Source organism: Ceratotherium simum, chromosome 9 (assembly GCF_057802395.1).
Source record: "Ceratotherium simum simum isolate JZ-2026a chromosome 9, ASM5780239v1, whole genome shotgun sequence".
In the NCBI taxonomy this organism is placed as follows: Eukaryota; Metazoa; Chordata; class Mammalia; order Perissodactyla; family Rhinocerotidae; genus Ceratotherium; species Ceratotherium simum.
This window is the reverse complement of record NC_141908.1, coordinates 23,464,735-23,487,572: the sequence shown is the minus strand read 5'-3', so window position 1 is coordinate 23,487,572 and position 22,838 is coordinate 23,464,735. Positions and strand designations below refer to the sequence as shown.

The 22,838-nt window shown below is 34.0% G+C and overlaps 1 protein-coding gene across 5 annotated transcripts in view; it reads left to right on the top strand.

Moving 5' to 3' along the window:
* Positions 1 to 22,838, top strand: part of LRP1B (LDL receptor related protein 1B) — a 1,862,264-nt gene that overhangs the window by 1,759,722 nt on the left and 79,704 nt on the right. For all 5 annotated transcript variants that reach the window (XM_087435122.1, XM_087435120.1, XM_087435121.1 and 2 more), the window contains 5 exons: positions 935 to 1,041; positions 7,419 to 7,535; positions 9,215 to 9,388; positions 11,088 to 11,213; positions 17,667 to 17,831. In XM_087435122.1, coding sequence (XP_087291248.1) covers positions 935 to 1,041; positions 7,419 to 7,535; positions 9,215 to 9,388; positions 11,088 to 11,213; positions 17,667 to 17,831 — 689 coding nt within the window. The remainder of the gene's footprint in view (positions 1 to 934; positions 1,042 to 7,418; positions 7,536 to 9,214; positions 9,389 to 11,087; positions 11,214 to 17,666; positions 17,832 to 22,838) is intronic.

The window sequence follows — 22,838 nt, the reverse complement described above, 5'->3', positions numbered from 1 at the left end:
TTCTGTACAAACGCATGTCCTTTTCATACCAAATGGTGGTACAAAATATATTTTTTCCTGAAAATTTGCTGTATATACATTTGTGTGTATTTCTGTTTTATGTGTGCATTGCAGAGTAATGAAACTGATGTGAAAAACATATAACCACTGCTGTTAATCTAAAATTGGATTTTTGAGACATTAAACGTAATAAGTATAATATTAAACATTTTAAGCATAGAGTATTAGTGTTTTGGGCTATTTGTGATAATAAAAAATGAAAGCATATCTATAAACAAATTTAAACAATTTACGACAAATATTTCCTTTCTTTTATTTGAATTTTTCCTTTCTTTACTTTTTTACGTTTATAAGCAATAACCAAAAAGGAAATAGGGAAATGTTAAATAAAACTCCTAATCACCCAAAAAGTGAATCATTAGATCCTGAGCAAAAAGAGGCAACTGTTATTTACTTACTAGAATTATTCAGTGTAATGTCTTCTAAATGAGAGAATGATTTCTGTCTCTGAGAAAATAGTTGCTTTCCCTATCAAAAAAAAGAAAAAAGGAAGCATATTGGTGCAGCATGCATAATAACGTGAATATTCTGTCATAACGAGGATAGTTTAAGTGTTAGAAATACTTTTTTCTGAAATTTTAATGAAATTTTCAAAATTGAATTTTGGATATCAAATAATGAGCTATAGTGTATCCTATTAAACAGTGGCTCTCAAATTTTAGTGCATAGGTAAGACTTTAAAATGTCAATTATTGGGGCCCGCTATTGGAGGTTCCCACTCTGTAGATTTAGAGTTGGGTCCAGGAATATGCTTTTTCAGGGACTCTAGGGTGATTCTGATGCACATGAACTGAAGACACACACTGCTTTGGGGAGCAGAGTTGGGTTGTAACAGCAGCATCACCAGGCTAACCAACTTGACCTACCTCTTCAGGATGATGTACTGGACTGTTGTTGGGGACCACTCCCACGTAGAAGAAGCGGCCATGGATGGTACTCTGAGAAGGATTTTAGTACAAAAGAATTTACAGAGACCCACAGGTATGATGTGTTTCTGATACAGTCTAAAATGTGAAGCAGTATGCTAAGCATATTAGTGTTACAATTCTGTCTAGTTTTGTCTGCAATATAATCATTTTTTTATAAGTGGATAAAATAATTTATAGTATCACTTTATGAAAGTCATTAACATTTCATGTTGTATTGTCCCAACTTGAAAGTCAGGTCCTTATCATACTGCCAATGGTATTATGGGGATATTATTTGAAAATTGCCTAAGTTATAAGCTATTAGTAGGATTTCATATGCATGAAATTTTGACAGTTTATAGCAATATAATAGGGTATTTTTAAAGTTATATGTTAATGATGTCGGGATAGATGGTAATATCCCTAGAGGATGAGAAACTAAAAGGACAGAGAGGTGGGAAAATATAAATAATTCTTGTGAAAGACAGATGTTATGATTCCCTGCCTTTTCATTCACAGCTCTTTTCAATCTGGCTTTAATCTCCCTCCCAGCCATGTCATCTAAACTACTACTCCATACTCTCTGTGCTCCTAGGAGTCTTTTTTCTGCCTCTCCCATTCCCTCTCTGTTCTTTCTCCCATTCCATTTTCCTCCCAAGTTCCCCATCAAGAATGCCTTTCCAACTTTTGTGTACTTAGTTGAATCTTACCTGTCTTATAAGGTCTAACTTTAGCACTTCTTCCTCAGTAAAACATTTTCAGACTACAAGAGCCTTAGGGATTTTGTGCCACATACCTCTGCCTACTACATCCCCATCAAAGGATAGAATACATTTTCTATAGCACATATTATTTAACAGTTATGATTTGTAATATCTTTTGTACCTGAAAATTTCTTTATATTTGGCACAAATATTCTTATTCACTTTTAGTGTGCCTATGCCTTTTCCTCCAGGAAAATTGTTTTTACTCTTTATGGGAAGGAGCCGTCTTTGGGATTTAGTTCATTTGCATAAATGTGTCTCTATTCAGTGATTTAACAGATACTAATTGAACACCCACCTGGTGCTACAAATTGTTCCATATGCTGAAGAAACAATTTCTTACCCCTGTGAAGAAAGTTTCAACTCTCATGAAACTTACCTTCCTGTAGAGGATAGAATATATATGATACATCATGTCAGAAAGTCATAAGCGATATAGAAAAAAACATATTAAGGGATGGGCATGGGGGGGTACTATTTTACTTAAGAGTATCAGAGAAGTCATCTCTAGAAAGGTGATATTTGAGAAGATAACTGAATGAAGAGAGATAGCAAGCTATGGAAATATGTGAGGGAAGAGCTTTCCAAGCTGAGAGAATGGCAAATTATGAGTTAGGAATGAGCTTAGCATGTGTTAAAAACAGCAAGAACATTAGTATGCCTAGAAGCATATAAGCAACTCGGGAGAATGGTAGATATGAGGGTGGCAAGATGGCCAGGTACAGCTCCTCTAGGACCTGAAACACACTGGTAAAAACTGGATTCTATTCTAGCTTTAAGGGGAGCCATTGGAGGGAATGGTGGAGGAGAATGGAATGATTTGCTCAAACTCTATTTTCATATTTTAAAGAATTTTTTACTTTTTTTTCTTAACTTTTTATTTTCAACTTATTTTAGACTTACAGAAACGTTGCAAAATTAATTTAAACAAACTTTTGTGATGTTAAAATCTTACATAATCATAGTATATGTAACATGATTTTATTTTAAAGAATGACTCTGGCAACAGTTTATAGAATTGCCTGTTGGAGGGTTCTTAGGAGGGATCCTGAGACAGAGATTCTTGTAAAGATTATTTACGGAGTGTTACTCAGGAGAAACCTGTAAAAGACAGAGAAAGAAAGGGAAAAGACCTAGTAAGACTATGTCTCATATCAAGTCTAGTCTGAGCTTGAGAAACAGAGGAGGTGCTTTGGAGGGTAAATTCCATGACAGGCAAGAGGGTCAGCTTTTTATATGCCCCATCAGTCACTGGTTGGCCTTTGTGGTCTAACTTCCCAATCAAAGCTGCTGTAGATAGTTGAGCAAAATTTTCTGGAGAAGGAGGGCAAGTGTGAGTCCTTAGCTACCAAAGCAGCAATTGGGGGATGGGTACCCCTGCAGAGTAAAGGAAATTAGGGCTGGACATCCCAACATCTCATACATCTCATAAGGGCCAAGTGAAAAGTGCACGTACTGAACATCTTCCCCGTGCTAGCCATTCCGCTCAGCACTGTGGATAACTTGATGAACATGGCTCAGTCCCTTTTCTCATGGACTTACATCTCAGGAGGAAAAAAACGAAAGAGACATGCACAGAAGTAATTGTAGTTTAGGCAAAATGTGAGAACTGTTATATGCCTTATATTATGGGAGTTCAGAGGCAAGAAAGATTATCTCCAGTACAGAAAAAGTATGTGAAAAGTGTGACTTGAACAAGTGCTTGAAGGATGGGTAGACATTGAAAGGCGGGCAGACAATCTATCGTGGAGCGGTTTTTATAGAGATGTTCTTTGGAGTCAGATACACGTGGCTTTGAATCCCAGGATGTCACTTAATAGCTGTGAGGTCTCAGAAATGGGGGGCCAGCCCCATGGCTTAGCGGTTAAGTGCGCACGCTCTGCTACTGGCGGCCTGGGTTTGGATCCCGGGTGCGCACTGACACACCGCTTCTCAGGCCGTGCGGAGGCAGCGTCCCACATACAGCAACTACAGGGATGTGCAACTATGACATACAGCTATCTACTGGGGCTTTGGGGAAAAAAAAAAAAGGAGGAGGATTGGCAATAGATGTTAGCTCAGACCCGGTCTTCCTCAGCAAAAAGAGGAGGATTGGCATGGATGTTACCTCAGGGCTGATCTTCCTCACAAAAAAAAAAAAAAAAAAAGAAATGAACTTATTATCTTCAGAGTTTAATTTTATCATTAGTAAAGCAAGGATAATAATAACTAACAAAATATTGCTGTATGTATTAAATGAGATAGCACTCTGAGCCAGGGGCTGCAATGTAGTGTGTATAGCATGTTCCATGATGTCAGGAGTTGTGGTGCACCTAGAAAGGGAAGGTTGAGGAATGTAACATGAGCTGAGAATAGAGGACTTTAAATGCTAAGGTATTTAGACATGAGTTTTTAGTCAATAATGAACTACTGTACAGTTTTGATTCAAGGAATGCTGTGAAGAAGGTAGTTCTTCAGGCATATTGCTTTGGTAGCCCTGTGCCAATGGAATTAATAGATACAGAGACTAATTGACCCGCTAACAGTCCATTGAATGGTCCTGATGAGAGCAGAGAATAGCATAACTAGACGAATAACAGGGAGATGAAAGGGTAGGGTATATGTGGGAGGCAAAGCAGAGTTAGCATAGTAGAATTTCTTAAATGCGTCTGTGTGTGCAGGTATGTATATATATGAAAAAAGAACTTTAATGTAGTTTGGAATCTAAACTCTAAGTAGGCAATGTATCTCAAACAATACTTTTAACAATTTTTGAAAATAAATTTGACATACTGGAAAATATTTTCAGTTTTTTGGACCCCTCTTAAATCAAGAATATGGTAGTGCACACTTGCTGGTTATTACTATCTTACAAATCTTGGCTTTCCTTTACCACAGAATGTATATATTCTTTTTCTCTATTTCTGAAAACACAGTGATTTCAATTTATTGCTCTCTGCAAGTCTTCTCTGTTAAATATCCCGTTGGTACTATGGTCGTTTCTCATAAGATTTTGCTTTTACCATTTTCGTTTTCTTCATTTTAGACCATAGTGGAAATAGGAGAACTAGAGGGAAGATCTTGGAAAATTTCAGAGTTCAACAAAAGTGAGATTCAAAAATCTCTAAAATGTAACAGTATTCCTGGTATCATGGGAGATATTAAGAAAATGACTACATGATTAGGGTCATTATCATGCATTCCTAAAACTTAGTGAGCCTGTGTCTTTATCTTTTATAAGCCTTCTAAATTGTGATTCCATTATGATTGATTAGAACAAGTATGGCATTTTGTTTTAAATTTTCTGTAATTATACTGACTTGGTTCCAAATATTCATCATTCCCAGTTCAGATAAGAATGACTTGGGAATTAATTTTTTCCCCAATTTATTATTGTTTCTTTGTTAAAGACAAAAAGGAAATGTGATATTTTATAGATAGAAATGAACTTGTTCTTTCATATAAACTTGACTCTCATCTCTATAATGAGAAAAGTTAGTTGATTCCTTTACTAACTTTTTAATTTAAAAGACTATATCTTTTATTAAAGGGCTTAAGGAAAAATCAAAATCATTGATTTGTGGATTTTTTGGGATATAAATCCCACTCATCTAAAAGCTTAGTTATATAATTTTTATCTAGGTGTAATTCCATCCGATAGTACAGTACGTGACTAGAGCCGATAAAAATAGTATGTCTTAGACAATCCTAGACTAAAAATGCAATATACGACACTTTAGAGAACTTTTTACTGACACTGAATCTAAAGAAACAATATTGATAATTAAAGTGGATTATACACGCCTTGTTTTCTTCGATTAACAAATGTAATATCCAAATGTAAAGACTACTTTTGTTGAGGACAGCTTTTTTTTTTCATCTACTTCTTTGTTGTATTAAACTAGTGGAAGAGAATGAAAAGTGTTTTCAATCCTTCTTAGACAACTGTTTTGAAATAGAATGGTGGCAACAGGCAACTGGATCATTTTACGGTTCATGTTACCCATAATTATATGTGAAGAAGAAAAAACATAATTCCTAATGTGACTCCAAATAGCAAATTAACCATTGAGCAGGAACTATTAAAACACGGACCACTTGTTTTAATTAAGTCATTTCTCAGAGGCTGACTGAGCATAGTACATCTTTATATTATACATAAGGAGCAATATTTATATTTAGTTTGATTATATTTAGGATAGATGAACGAACTTGACTGAAGAATTATTCCCAAATGATTTTCATCATGGTACGTTTTCATTCTGGTTGTTAAATCTTGGTCCTTCTACACAGGAATACAATTAGCATAAACTCAAAAATACTTTTCATTCAGTTGCCTTGCCATTGAGTTGTACCTCCGTTGTTTCTTAAATGTTCTGATTGGGAAAACTCTTTAGCTCGCAGACACTAAAGGTATTTTAATTGCATTGTACTATCAAAGTATATAATATGTCATATCTAAAGACTAGCTGTGGGCCAGCCCGGTGACTTAGCGGTTAAGTGCGCGCGTTCCACTACCGGCGGCCCGGGCTCGGATCCCGGGCGCGCACCGACGCACCGCTTCTCCGGCCATGCTGAGGCCGCGTCCCACATACAGCAACTAGAGGGATTTGCAACTATGACATACAGCTATCTACTGGGGCTTTGGGGGGGGGGGGAAGGAGGATTGGCAATAGATGTTAGCTCAGAGCTGGTCTTCCTCAGCAAAAAGAGGAGGATTGGTACGGATGTTAGCTCAGGGCTGATCTTCCTCACAAAAAAAAAAAAAAAAGGCTAGCTGTGTCACATAAATTCAATATCTACAGTAGTGAAGATTTATTATAGAATACATATGTCACGGATCTCACTATTTTATGTTGAAGGAAGTTTACTTAAGATAATCTGTGTGTTGATATTTTTGCAACAAGATACTGGCTAGACTCCAATTACATTATGAAATAAAAAATTAAAAATTGAATAAGTAGAAAAACATTTTTAACACATATTATTTTAGTTCATTGTTATTCACTAACAAACACTGATCATAAAAATGATGACAGTCTCCAAGCAAATGAGTGATTAGAGTAAAAAATTGGAGTGAAAAATTTAAGCACAACCAGAGCCTTAATTAAGGAATTTACTATTCATTCTTTTCTACTATAAACATCAATCTTTAGTCAATTTAAACTTCAGAATACACACAGATGTCTCACAACACTGTAGGCCAACTCCAAAGGGGTGAAAATATCTTACAATTAAGCCCATGAACCTTTTACATTCTGAGAAATGCACCTTCATGAAGAGATTTGAAATATAACTAATTACACTGAATTATTTTAAATAATGGTTGGATAAGTCATTTAAATGATGAATTAACTCTGTGTATACCATAAAGATTAAAGTTAAAATATCATGGAAAAATATTTTAGAAAATAGCCATAATAAAAACCAGTAAGTAAAGGAAAGTTGTTTAGGGTAGCTTTTCCTATGTGAAGTAAGATTTTTGCTACAGCTTATTAAATAAATTTTATGTAATCTACACCTATGTATTTCAGATAAGGATTGAATTATTTCACCTTTTCTGATTTCTACAGTAAAGTGATATAGACTGGGTAATTTCTGTGATGTTTGAAGTAAAATGTCAATCATAATTAACATTAAAAAGCAAAAACATAATTTTAAACAATCTCGAATTTGTTTCTGTTAATTGCATGTGTTGGTCTTGCAGGTCTGGCTGTGGATCCTTTCAGTGAGCGGATATACTGGGCTGACCTGGAGCTCTCCGTTATTGGCAGTGTTCTGTATGACGGCTCTGACTCAGTAGTCTCTGTCAGCAGCAAACAAGGTTTGTGAAGTGCTTTGTTTTTGCTTTTAATTATTATTGAGAGTATTAAATAATTGTATGTAAACATGAGTATGGGAGATTTCCATTCTGGATTTCCTCAAATTCTTTCTCCTTTCAACTTGTAGCTCTTACTATTGAAAACAATTTTTATTCCTGTTAGAATAACAGAGACCAGGCCAGGAGAACGTCCCGACTCTAGGTCCACTGCTGCCCAGATTCAGAAAATATTCCTTCTATTGTCTCTGTGGATATTCCATTCTGAGCAGAACACTTCAAGTAGTCAAGATTAGTGCCTGTGAACACTAATTTTTATTTCAAATTGCAGCGATAAGCAGGAAATAAGTTATTGTATACAATAAAACATCATAGTAACAATTATTTTTATAGGTGATTGATAAAGATACTCTCATCCAAGCAAAAAGCAGTGTGTAAAAATGACAACTTACCTCTACCACCAGGGACAGCAGACTTGACTTGTGTTCTTTGTGACACCTTTTTATCTCCACCTCTGTGCCCACCTCCTGTTTTTCACTCTCTCATTTTCTGGCTCCCTTCTGTGCCTCACACTTTCCTTGCCTCGCAATCTCAGTTCTTTCTGCTGACTCGAATTTCTTTCCCTTCTGTTTTTCTTTCCTGTCTCTACCACAACCCCTTTCCTTATTTACCACAAATTGTTCATAATATGTTCTTAACATTTTTAAATTTACATATTATATTTACTGAATATAGCTTCGCCACTTGTTTTTTTAACAAAAGCAGAGAAGTTAAAAGAAAATTAAGTTGAACTTCTATTGTGCCTTTACCTGATGTGTTTTTTGTATGATAACCCTAGATGGAAAAAAATTTCACATTCCTTTAATTGGTTATAATAAAGTTAACTTGTTTTAGCGTAAGTGTACATTTTACTATTTCAAGAAACATTGCAGAAAAATATGTAAGTTTAAAAGGTATTGTATGTTTTATAACCTTTGGATAATAGGTAAAATATAAATGTTGTTATTTACTTGTTATAGATTTCAGTACTAAAAGTTAAATTATTCTTTTTATAAAATCTCTTAAAGTAATAGTCATTTCTTAAAATGTAAGAAATGATAGGTTCTATTATTTTTAGCCAAACTAGTCATATGCATGATTACCATGTGCCAGTTCATTTTCTTTATCTCATTTCTAAAACAGACAATAGTGATGTCAAATATCTTTTTAGATTTTACTCTTTAAAATCAACTTATGATTGCTTGATAAAATTCTCATTCAGGTAATCAAATTTGATCATTAATTTGATCCAGAAGACAAATTGAGAATTTTGTGAACTGCCTGTATTTGTGCAATGGATAAGATTGGCCTGTCGTCTTTTCTTTTGTCTGCGAACCGCACAGCAGAGATTACTCTGCATATAATAAGCCCCCAGCAAATGCTGTGTGGTGGTGAAGATGATTAAAATGATGATGGAAATGTTTTTTATGTTCTGAGTGACGTGTTTAGTATCTCACATTTTCCTACTGCAAAGTAATTAATTCTTTCAACTTTATAGCTAATATTAAAAGTATTCTAATTCCTGAAAGTTTTTTTTTAAAAAAACAATAATAAGATGATTTTCTATATGATCTTGGATAAACTTAATTTTTTTGCCTCAGTATTTACATTGCAACTTTTATAACTCCACGTTTTAAAAATTCTAGGCTTGTTACATCCACATAGGATTGATGTCTTTGAAGATTACATATATGGAGCAGGACCTAAAAATGGTGTATTTCGAGTACAAAAATTTGGCCATGGTTCAGTAGAGTACCTAGCTTTAGATGTTGATAAAACAAAAGGTGTTTTGATATCTCATCGCTATAAACAACTAGACTGTAAGTATAATATTTTATGGAGTTGTATGTATTGGTGCAGTTTCTTCTTTATGACTCTCAAAAGAAAGGATTTTTAAATACCTTAACTATTTCAATGTCTTAAGCTGAGTAAGTTAAGTAACTTTAATTTTGATATCACCAGACTTCTGAAATTACCTAAGTCGAGAAATAATGCAAAAGTTTCCATTTCTGCCATAACAGATATGAAAATGTCAGCATTTGGCCGTGTTTTCTTGGAATTAGAATTGACTTTATTATAAATGAAAATGTCTGATTTTGTTTTTCTAGAATTCTTAATAAAACTTTGTGAGTCTAGAGACAAACCATGCAAGTAAGAAAATTCACCATTAGCCATTTTGACCCTTGTTACTGATAACCAAGCAACAATTACAGCATTAACATTCCATCCTGAAAAGTATCTGAGGAGAACTGTTCCCAAGGGTTGTATTTTCTCTGATTGTTTATGATTTTTATCGTTACATTCCCTCCTAGAAAGGAATAGGTAAATAATTGATGGAATTATCTTGAAAGATATATTTCAAACACAACCATCCAAAATATTGAAGAACAAAGTAAAAACATGTGGCTGAAATTCTAATGATCTGTATTTGTGTATATGTTCACCCTTCAAGAAACTGTTTAAGATTCATTTATAATTGTTATTTACAGCAAATAAAAAGGGATTTAACTTCATTTGGGGCAATGATCTAGAAAGGTAGCAATTGATATTTATCCAAATCAGTTTTGGAAACAGGTTAAAACATCATATAGCCCCCTAAAAATTTCCTGAAATTTTATTCTAAGTTTTGTCTCTCTTCATCAATGATCTAACCTGTATGGTTCCAAGATTAATATGAGGATACCCCCTCTCGTCCTCTAGTTCTGTTTGATTCCTCTTCATAGTCAAATATTGCCACCTTCATAAAAACTAAGTAAATAAAATTCTGCCCTGAATATAATAGATATTTGAATAGTGGTTCTTACAGAAGGAAAGCCACTTTGATAGTCACCATTTCACTACCTAGGTGCCACTTCTGTTTCATTCTAATTACAGTTTCTCTAAGGAGCGCCACAAAGGAGCTATGACTACAGAGGATGCTAACTGGATAGAAATTCAGACAAAAATAAATTTGGCACACATTTACCCACGCACACAAACTCCTACCTGATGGAAAGGAAACCATGTTAAACGTGGTTTTTAGAAAAAAAAAAAAAGTTATCATTTGCTTGTTTGTGTTTTGAACAAATACTTATGGATTTTAAGCCTTTGTAAATACCAGGGGGAAGCTGTTTCTCTCTGTTAAGCAGTCCCGAAACTATCAAAAATGAGGATTAGATCTGTTGGCTTTACTTTTACACACAGCCCCAAACAGCAGTGTGATATCTCAGACCAACGCTTGTCAAAAAGCTATTAGTCACAGGAAGAGTGACTAAATATGTGTTTGAATAATTTCTTCTTCCTTGTGGGAAATGTAAATTAGGGTAAATTTTCTGTAAATGATGGTTGTTGGGTAGTAATTTCTCTTCACCTATAAAGGAGAATGGTAACATTGGAATGAGATACTCCCAGTGGAAATTTGATGTGATTTCTTTTCAGCATTGCTAGTAAATCATTTCACCTTATTGAATTTTATGTTTTTGAAACCTATTGTATTATAGTTATGCATTTCTTTGTTTTCTTTTGTTTTGTTTTAATCAGTACCCAATCCATGCTTGGATTTAGCATGTGAATTCCTCTGTTTGCTGAATCCTTCTGGGGCCACCTGTGTGTGCCCAGAAGGAAAATATTTGATTAATGGCACCTGCAGTGATGACAGCCTGTTAGGTAGGTAAACTTCATTATTCTGTAAATAATGAATTAATTCGTATGATAAATTTTCACAACTATTGAAACTGAGCAAAATTAGCTACTCAATCATCAATTTAGTTGTCTTGATATCATTGGTTCTTGAATGCCTGGGTTAACTACTCTTCTCTCTAATGATGGCTTCCTATCAATTCATTCTACATTTATTCACTAAAGCTGCATTGAGCACTTACTATGCATTTAAGAGTTGATTAAGAACTTTGAAATCACACAAAGAATCAAGACAGTTTTATATAGCTCTCATATCAGTGAAGATAATATTTCTGAGGATGCCTTTCTGCTATTAGTTTAAACCCAACCCCAAAATCCATTTATTCATTCAACAAGTTATTCATGAACAACTTCTGTGTGCCAAATACTAATTTAAAAACTGAGGATTAATTAAGAAACTAAGTCTTAGTTTCTTGTGTGTAAAATTTGATTAAAAATGAATACTAATAATAATGATAAATATTTTGAGGGCTTATGAGCAAACCGTTAACAGTAATGTAGAAACTAAGGACCAATTTAGAAACAAAACTGACTACATTGCTTCGCCATGGGGTTTATATTTTAGGAGCTAGTGGGTGGAACAAAGATTAAAAAAAATTGAAACATCATTTCAGATCCTGATAAATATTAAATAACAAAAAGTCAAAAGTAAAATAAAAACAAAAATAGTATGATAGGAAAGGGAAAGAAGAAATTCTCTTGGATGTCTAGGTAAGCTGACAATAAGTTCCCTCATATTTAAGACATTAGCCATAATGGAAAAAAAAATGCTATTAAAGAAAAGAAAATCAACATTTACTAAATCTTATGTCACAGACAAAAACAGAGTGCTCTAAAATCCCTTGAGGATGCAACATTTTCCAGTGAGATACACTCTAGGATCTCTTCAGGGCAGGTTTCCTACCTGTTGTATTTCTCTTCATTAGAATGGACTCCTCACATGAACACTGTGTATTACCCTCAGTCAGCACCTCCAACCCCATATCATTTTCTCCTCGTTCTTTGCTAGGGGTTACATGCAATCTGAGGACTTTTGCCTTTTCCAAGACACTAAGTGTCTAAAACTACCATAACTCTTTCTTTTAATATATATTCTTGAAGCATTGGATATACAGTGCTGAAGAGGATGCAAAGATGAAATGATGAATGACACAAACACCAGTAAATAGGTATTTATGTGGGTAGTGATACAAGCCACAGAAGAGACAGAGTTAAAACTATTATGAGGGGGCTGGCCCCGTGGCTTAGCGGTTAAATGCGCGTGCTCCACTACTGGCAGCCCTGGTTTGGATCCCTGGCGCGCACCGACACACCGCTTCTCTGGCCATGCTGAGGCCACGTCCCACATACAGCAACTAGAAGGATGTGCAAGTATGACGTACAACTATCTACTGGGGCTTTGGGGGAAAAAAAAAAAGGAGGAGGATTGGCAATAGATGTTAGCTCAGAGCTGGTCTTCCTCAGCAAAAAGAGGAGGATTAGCACGGATGTTAGCTCAGGGCTGGTCTTCCTCACAAAAAAAAAAAAAACAAAACAAAACCTATTATGAGGATTCACATGATTATCCAATAATAAAATTGATTTTAATTTCCTGTAGAATATGACCTTAAAACAAGGTCTGCAAAGATAGATTGGATTTAGATAAGTGAGAATGAAGGAGCAGAACATTGAAACTGTCTGAAAAGGCATGAAAATATGGCATGTAAAGAAAATAATGAGTCATATATTTCAGTTAGCGTGTAGGACGTGTGAAGTGCTGTTGTGGGTGGTGAGGTTGGAAAGTTCTTAACCGAGAGCTAAATGTGAATCATGTTGGGTGTTTTGGATGGGTGCTTTAGCACCAGTTATTGAAAAGGGATGCTGTCCCTGACACTAGGATGCACACTTTCTCTGTAACGATTTTCTTCCCAACCAGAGTAGCTGTGATCTCAATTGTGATGTAAAATAAGAGAATCAAATGAACATTTTCAGACGTCATCAGGTACATTTTTCACTTGATGCTCTGACATGGTCACGTAGGTGAACTATGTGTGGCAACATAGTCTACTCAACCTCTCAGAAACAGATTCTCAAAAATGTCAACAAATCCTTCCTTGTAGGAGACGTGCCGCATTTCACTAGTTCCACACACACCTGTGACCAGTGCTCGCACAGGTGCCTCCTATGTCCCATGTCTACTTATACTATTGTTTGGGTGGCAAAGACCCCTGGGAGAGAGATTAGGATTCTGCACAGAAGTACACTGCTAATGCTACCAGTGTGACTTTTACGTTGGCTCAGATGTTGTAAGTGTTTTTTTATGGTCAAGTTGCAGACAGTTTTTGTTGTTTTTCCTCTATAACTAGACATCAAAGTCTTTTCTACATAACCCTTCTTTTTTCCTCTTTGCTTAGTGCTAATTATTTATCCAACAATCTAAACTCAGTAAATACACAGGAAGAACTTGGCCTGGGGTAGAGCCAAGGTGGAACTTTGGATTAGGCCAAGATCTATCACTTAACTAATTTGTTTGGCCCTGTCTCCCTCAGTCTCAGTTGCTTCTGTGTAAATTTGAATTAAACATAAATACTACTACTACCAGTCATAATAATAAATTTTTTGAAGGCTTATGATCAAGGCACATTTTAAGTATGCTATATGTACATTGTTTCATTTAATCCTCACAAAATCCCAATAATATTATACTGTGACTGCCCCTATTTTAACAGGTGAGAAAATTAAAGCATGGAGAGGCTCAATTGATTGTCTAACATTACTATTTAACTGCTATTATTAAATGGTGGTACCCCAAGGTATGCCTAGGCATTCCACACTCTTAACTTTCACACAATACACCCCAGTGCCTCCATATTTCCCATAGTACCCATGTCCAGAGTCATTGGAAATACTATAAATACCATGCAGACAGTGCATAGGACGATGCCTTGCAAAAAGTAGACATACCTCACTCTAAGATAAATCTGTCATGAAGTAGATAAGAAAAGGAAGCAAGTTTTTTGCTGTATTAATTTACCAAATTGTATAGTTTTATGTTTGAAATGAGGAAGCATGTTTGTCTAAATACATCCTTATCCAAGATCTAAAACTTTTTTAGAGATTTCAGTTTTACTATTTCAACTCTGCTTGGAAAGGCATGATTACAGAAACCTTCTTAAAGTTCATTTTGTAATTTAAAATAAAATCTTAAATTTAAATAATCAGAGTGTTAAAAAATATTCCCCTTGGCCTCTATGCATATGAGCCTTGGTAACAAACAGCTTGGATCACTTCAGTTAAGAATATAAATAAGTGGATTTCAGAATTATTGATTGGTGTAGATAAATGCCAATTAATTTTTTCGTGACATTAACATTTGATATAGCCAAGTTTTTCAGCTCTTTATAATTACTTGCCTTTCTCTAGCTGCTATTGTTAAATGATGAGCACACTAAATATTTTTAATCTTCATGTAAGAAATTTGAAATTCAAATGTTACTCATTCTTGGGGAAGTATTCACCTGCTCTTTCCTATAGTTGATTATAATTGCTGGAACTTGGCTTCTGGGGGTGATTTAGTTATTGACAAAAGCAGCCTTCTTTTTCATTATAGAACTATTACAGTAAGGTGTTGAAAGAATGTAACCTCACTTCCATTTCATCAGACGGTGTTATATTTTTAAATTTCTGGTGCCTGAGGCACATTATAGAAATGCACATGTCCTAACATGTAGAGATTTTGAATATATATGTGGTTTACATAGAATATCTGCAGGTGAAAATGAGCCCTCTCATAATAATCTTAACTGTGATCATACTGCCTTAAATATTTATCTTCACTGCTCACATTCACAACTCCGATTAGGATATTTCATGCTGAATGAGTTAGAAATGTTTTAGTAAATTTTAAATTAAGCAAGCATATTTGCACTCTAGATCTTTCTTCAGAATCTGACCTCTATATTCAACTCTTTGCTGGAGATTCCCACTTGCATTTATATAGTTGTCTCCAATTTAATAAGTCCAAAACTAAATCAACTCTTCAGTTCCTATTGCCCTTGTGTCAGAAGAATTTTCCTTAATTTTTCTATGCCTTCTTTATACAGCATCAATGTGATTTTTACCTTCCAATTACTTTTAGAATATATCCACATTTACCCCTCCCACACTACTCTATTTTAGGACATCATCTTATCTAGCCTGGATAATTTAAACAGAGTCCTAATGGTCTCCCTGCTTTCAATTTAACCCCTGCCAGTACAGTCATTCTCAGACTTTTTAGACTCTTCAAAGACTCAACATTGCTTTTGCGACAAAGTCCAAAATCCAAGGATCTGCTATGACTCTCTACCCATCTCTAAACTCACTTCTCACTTCCAGTTCCTTCCTTCACATTCTCTGATCCAGGTCCAGGCACAGTGACTTTCAGTCAGTTCCATTCAATGCTCACCTTCTGGCATTCACGGATGTTATTCCACGTGAGCTGTATTCTCAGTGTACCTTATGGGCACTCAGTAAAAAATGCAAAATAAGAATGTTACTTGGTAATTTACCAAATAAGTGCCTCAATTTCCTGTTGAAATTTAACAATACACCTTGTAGACCCAGATCTCAGCTCTTCATCCTTCTACCATTCTAGATACGGTAGATTTGGGCTGGAAGTCAATTTCTCATTTGTGTGTATGGTATATACTTATGTACTTAATATTTACAAAGTTTAATAATTTTAACTTTTTCTCTCAAATTTCTTATTTACTTTAATATTCACAACAAATCTATGAGTTACGTTGTACATTTGTCATTAAGGTCATTTTAAAGTAGAAGTTACTGAGGCTAAGAGTTTAATCTGTATGTCTAGCGTGTGGCAGAACTAGGACCTAAACACAGGTCTCATTATATCAACTGTCATTTTCTTTATGCCTGTACATATAGTACCTCATGAGAGAGTCCTTCGTATTACAAATGCAGACTTTAGTAATGCCAACCTGAAGTCTACCTACATGGTAAAGTATTGGAAACTTTGCTTTGCCACCAGACAAGTCTCAGAGTTGTTCAGCATTGCTGACAGATAGTCTCTGTTTATGACAGTGGATATAGTACTTGAGTCATTGTGTCCTTTGAAGCCACTGAGGCTCTTTAAGATACTCTTGTGCTTATTACAGTGATATAGTCAATCTTCTGCTATGTATGCGCCAAAGCATCTTGAATAAAGAATATAGGCTATCTTGATTTTACCTTATTTCACTATAAAATAGGCACAGCTTTAGTAAAAGACATATCCTAGAATAGAATGCCTCTTACGATATTCTCAATCATTTTTGTTCCATTGGACATTGTGTCCTGCTCTAAGTAAAGCAGTATTTCTAATGGAACAAGGCCATGTCAGCACACATACAAAAATAATATAGAAAATGATTCCAAACCAATCTTTATCATAAATCAGACTCATCATATTATTAAAAATAATTTTGCTACCCCAAGGGATAACCATTCTTTCTTATTCTCAGCCAAAATAAAAGGTTTGTGCTGTATTAAGTAGAGAAGTTGTGTCTAATCATTTTACGTATGGAAATTCTACATATAGAAATGTTTCTGACACTGTTTTGTCACCATCTTGTACCAAATCTAAGTGACTTTTAGTTTTAGGTGTTTGTATATGATTAATAAGGATGTACATCAAAGAGTATCTTTTCATTAAATGTTTCCCTGTCCTATTAATTGTATGTATATATGTACATATAGACACACTAAAATATATATTATATATACTATAACAAATCTTACGTATTTCAGTTTGGTTTACTATCAGTCTTAAAAATTAGGCCATGTTTGCCCATATCATAAAGAAAACTTATTGGTTAAAAATATTTTATTTTTAGAAAGTTTCAGTTGATTTTATTGTTTAATATTGTAACAAATATAAGAAATGGCTAATAATGCTTTAAGCTTAAAGAAGAATAAAAGTTAATTCAGTATTTGTATTCACCATTCAACAATGGTTTGAAATTTTCTCTGTTTTCTAATAGTATTTTGTTCCATCTACTTTTTTTTTTTTTTTTATGAGGAGGACTAGCCCTGAGCTAACATCTTATGCCAATCCTCCCTTTTTTTCTTGATGAACACTGGCCCTGGTCTAACATCTGCACCCATCTTCCTCTACTTTATATGGGACGCCACCACAGCATGGTTTAACAAGCGGTGCATCGGTGCGCGCCCGTGATCCGAACCTGCGAACCCTGGGCCGCCACAGCAGAGCACACGCGCTTAACTGCTGTGCCATCGGGCGGCCCCAATTGTTTCATCTACTTTTATATTATGGATATTTATTATTGGAATTTTATGAAAAAAATAAATCCTAGTATTTTGTTTTTGTATATTTGAATTATTTTTGTTTTACCATCCACAGAATGACATGCTAATTTGTACATTTCTTCTTATAACCAGATGATTCATGCAAATTGACTTGTGAAAATGGAGGAAGATGCATTTTAAATGAGAAGGGTGATTTGAGGTGTCACTGTTGGCCTAGTTATTCAGGAGAAAGATGTGAAGTCAACCACTGTAGCAACTACTGTCAAAATGGAGGAACTTGCATGCCATCAGCTCTGGGTAAATATTTGAGTGTCATTGTCTATTCAAATCATTTGCATTTTCCTTATTCGTAAAAGATACAAAGAAAATGCTTGATGTTACAAATATAATTACTGGTATCTTAGTAAGAATACATTAACACATTAATTTTAATAATTAATTCAACATAATCAATGGCATTTGTTCTAAATTCAGTATATCAAAGTTCAAGTCACAAAATTTAGTGATAGTAATGACCGTTATCATGTGTTGAGTGTGCACCGTGTGACAGGGCTGAGTGCTTATAGATATTGTGACTCTGGCTTAGAATGATTAAGTAAAACGAGTTTTACAAGCCTTGTATGTTTGACTCCCAAAATCTATCTTTTTAATTGAACAGTTTGCCTAATGTTAAAAATCATTTGTTATTGAAAAATAAGTTCATTTTAAATGTAAATATACTATATCAGTACATCTGATAACATCATAACTCCCATCCTAAATCACAACTACTCTGTTGGCATTGTACTGTATTATATAATATGCTTTGAAAATACTAGGTTATTACATGTTAGGATATACTTGAGATTCTTATTAATTGTTGCAATAGCTCTGTTTGCAAAAAGTGTTTTCTACAGTACATAAGTGAACGCTGAAACATATTTTTCTGTTAAATTTAAAATATGTCCCCATGGAAAAAAGTTAACCTCAATGCATAGTAAAAATATAATTTGCAAATTCCAATATTCAGTGCAAAGGACGTTATGCAACTATTAGAGTGTAATCTGTGCACATTTAATTCTACTACGATAAATGCAAATTTAGTTAGTCAAATGGAAAATCAATCCATATGATCTTCACATCCCCTACACGGTTAATTTCTATCTTACTGGGAGTTTGCCCTGCTTCTATTGCTTCTACTGTTCTTTGAAGCATTTAACATACTGCTAACTGAAAGAGCCACATGAAGAAGCATTTTCAGTGAAGTTCAGAGCAACCCAACTGTTTCTTATTTGCATTCTAATAGTAAAAGCATTACTGTTTCTTTAGGTTTGAAAGTTTTATGTCTATAAATATTTTTGACTTATGATTAATTGATAATTAAGGTATTCTAAATAATAGAATTCTGAAAAAATATTCAGCAGATTGATTGAAATAAAAAAGGCACTAGGAGTCTTACTACATATTTTCATTCTGCCTGAGGGAAGCTAGTCCATACAGTAGAATATATTCTCTTGCTATAGGAGAAATGGTAGTGCTATTGAGGCTTTCATTAAATATGCAAATGAGAACCCACAGAATGTGCACTAAAAGAATATGACCTGTAATTGTATTTTAGTAACACAGATACCATTTTCTTTAGGGAAGAAGCTTTTCTTATGAAAATGAGTTGTTTAGAGATTTTATTCCTTAATTGTTAATTTTCTCATTAAGATAATTCCTATATTTATCTTTGGAAATGTTTAAGCCGACTAAAGAGTTTGGCACTCTAAAATATGACTATCTATTCAGCCTGCAATGGATCCACAGGGACAAATCTCTATGAAATATTGAATTTGCTGCCCTGTTAATGGATCCTGAATATGGATACAACACAGCTTTTAATGTTTTGTTCAAATCATTTGTCCAGACCTTGCTGCATTCTTAAAACCTATAATAGATCTACTTTATCTGTGCACCTAGACTATTAGATCTTGATTTACATAGATAATATGTTCAGAAGAAATTGTATTTCAATTAGTAATATGAATGAGTCCTCATATGAATTCAACCTGAGATACGGCCATGTAGTTTATTGTCTTATAGCATCTAATAATTAATGATAATATAATTTCCAATTAAGTCATTTACAAAGCATTTTTCACTTTTAAAAATGTAGTTTTATAAAAACATCGTTTGGTATTATAGACTGTAGAACCTCGTTATCTCCACACAAATGTTAATTTGTTAAACAAATCCCAGTGGGCAATTCACGGATTTATCATTGTTGGTTTACTTACAGTTAAGCCTTTTGGCAAATTCCTATGTGGACACTATATAACTAGGGTTTGGGGCAGCCTTAATTAAAATTTATAAGTTTATGACAGTTGTGTAGAACTATAATAATTGAACAAAGGAAATGTCACCAGTTAATTAAAAGCACACATCTGAGAGGCGTAATTAAAATTTTGCATGTAGGAATGAGTTTTTCCTGATTCCTTAAGTTTTGTAATAATGAAAACTAAAAATAAAAGATATGAGCTTTATTCATATGGGAAGCTACTATAAAATACAATAGTTTGACGTTGGTTATATCAACAAGGGTCCATGTAGTTCATTTCTGTGACCCACTTGGAGGAGGATAGATTTAAGATAAAGTTTGCCTTGGACAAAATAATGGAAATAGGAGTAAAGCATACAATTATTCAGTCATTCTATTAATAAAAATAGAGGATAATTTATGAAAGCTTCTTTTCATCATGGATATCGTATCATCAGGATATTTGTGTAATTAACTATATTTACAATTAATCTTTACTTTTTGAATATTTATTCTCTAAGGTGTGTTCATCCTGTTTGGTATTTTCCTTACTTTTATAAGGCTGTTATTTAAACTTTTAATGTTTATATCAAAGTGAATCAGGGTTTTCTACACAGTTGATTTAGAGAAATGGAGCAAGAGTATTGTAATTTTGGGACAAGATACCCAAATATTCTCACTCCTAAAGTTTGGAGTTATGCAGAAAGGAAGTCAAATTTTAATTTGAGAGTTTGAGAATATGTAAAAGCAGAACTGGCTAGGTAAACAGGTGACAATGCAATTTTTTATAGTAGGCAATACATTTGTGTTGAATGATTTCTGAATACAACAAAAAGCAAGCAGAAGCTCTCATTGTAATCTCTCTGCCACCTCATCTGTGGACTTTGGCAGTGACAGGTTTTGCTCCCAGAAATGAAGCAGGAGGAAAGAGGCCCTTGTTGAGAAAAGAAAAAAAATCAGAATCTTCTCACCGCAATGGAAAGGGCCCTTATAATAATAGGCATGCAGATGGAGAGAATTTTTCTTCTCATTTATTCAAGATCTTTCGGCCCAGGCCACTGCCCCAGATATGATGGTATATTTGCTAAAGGCAAGTTAAACTAGGAACTTTTGGACACCTCAAAACATCATATAATGAATGACAAAACATATGTACTGATGTCTGTCGAGTCACATATGTACCTAGCATATAGAGTACACGATCACCTAATTAACGTCTTGATAAAGGGTGAACACACATTTAAAATGCCCATCTTTGCTTTGCTTTCACTTTTTGTTTAAATGGGAGATGTTTTTAATTTAAATTAAGCTTGATGTCCTAGCTCCCTTAACATAGACATTGATTATATTTAGGAAGCGCTAAAAGCTAGCTATTTGGTCTTACTTGCTTTTTACGAATCCAAGAGAGTATTAAATTGAAAATATAAAATTGAAAACATAAAATAGCACATATAATTGAAAAAATAAGGGACATAGGAATAGATAGCTATGACAAATCAAGTAGAAAAAACCAGAAAGCATAATGAGCAAATGGTAGAAGGCAAGGAAGAGGAAGTGGAGGAGGAGCCCAGTCAGACACAGATGAAACCAGCATTCTTAAATCATGCCAAGGAAAAATGTTCGATGTACAAACCTTACAGCAAGCAATTTTGAAATATTCAATAGGAATTTTAAAAAATTTCAGTGTCCTTTGACTAAATAATGTCACTTTTAGAAACATATCCCAAGGATTACGTAATAATAAAAAGCAAAAAATTTAGAAGTGAGAATATTCAATAGAGTGTTATTTATAATATAAAATTGAAGATAACCTGAATTCAAATAGTTAATATATAAAATATGACATATCTAAAAGGTGAATGTTATATGATAAACAAAACCACAATTGTAAAATGTATAATAACATAGAAAAATGTTCACATTGTATTTTAAAGTTTAAAAGGACAAGAAATAAAACTGCTTATATAATATGAGCTCAATATGGAAAAAATGCATGTGTAAACTGTCTATATCAAGAAATAGATCCTCTTTTATACTTCTATATTTTCCAAATGTTCCACAATATACATGCAGTGCTGTTATAATCAGAAATTAAATAAGAATAATTATTAGAAATTAAAATAAAAATTATTATTATTATTGTTGAGATCATATTAATGTATACTAGACTGCCTACTAAGTGCCAGGCACTGTTCTCAGTCCTTGAATCTTCACAACAAACCCATGAGAGAATGAAAGTAAGATTCACTCTAGTTCTGCTGCTGGCTTCATGAATCACAGTTACTGGTTCATTTGGACCATATGGTGAAAGCAATACTAAACTATTCAGTCTTATGTCTCTCTACGCTAATGTCAGAAGACTTGAGTTGGCTCACTTGTATTCACAGAAAAGGTAAAATGTTTCAGTCTCATTTCCACAATGCTGGCCAAAATGAACTTTCCAGAAGTATAAATAGATTGTGACCTATAATTTGAAATATGTCAGAATATATTAAATAGAACCTGGGATGGAGCTAGATAAATCCCAGTTTTTCCTTTTCTTTGTCAGGCTTTGCTGAATAGTTGTCAGTAATCTTTATACTTAAGACAACCCGACAGCTATCGTCAACTTGCTAAAATTATGTATAAATGGGCACTCACTTTCAGTCCAGGAAAACATTATATTAAGTGGAAAAGTGGAATGTCAAATCTCTTTATCAAAAGGACTAGCAATTTTTTAAAGCATTCAAAACTTTTGTTACTTGAATCTAAGTCAGAAGTGAAGACAGATTTCACAAAGAAGAGTAGTCTTGCAGGTAAGAGGTCAGGAGATAGGCCTTCTGATAGCAATCTAGTAACTGAATGATGTGGTGATTCGTCTCTTGGCTTAATATTTTTATTCTGTGTAAAGGAACAAGAATGTGGCTTCTGTCAAAGCAGTAAAGATGTTGTGAGTAAAGAGTATAACTTTTAGATACTATTTTCATAGAAAAATATTATATGTAAAAGTTTGTGAATATGCTCTGCAGTTTAAATATCAGTTAAAC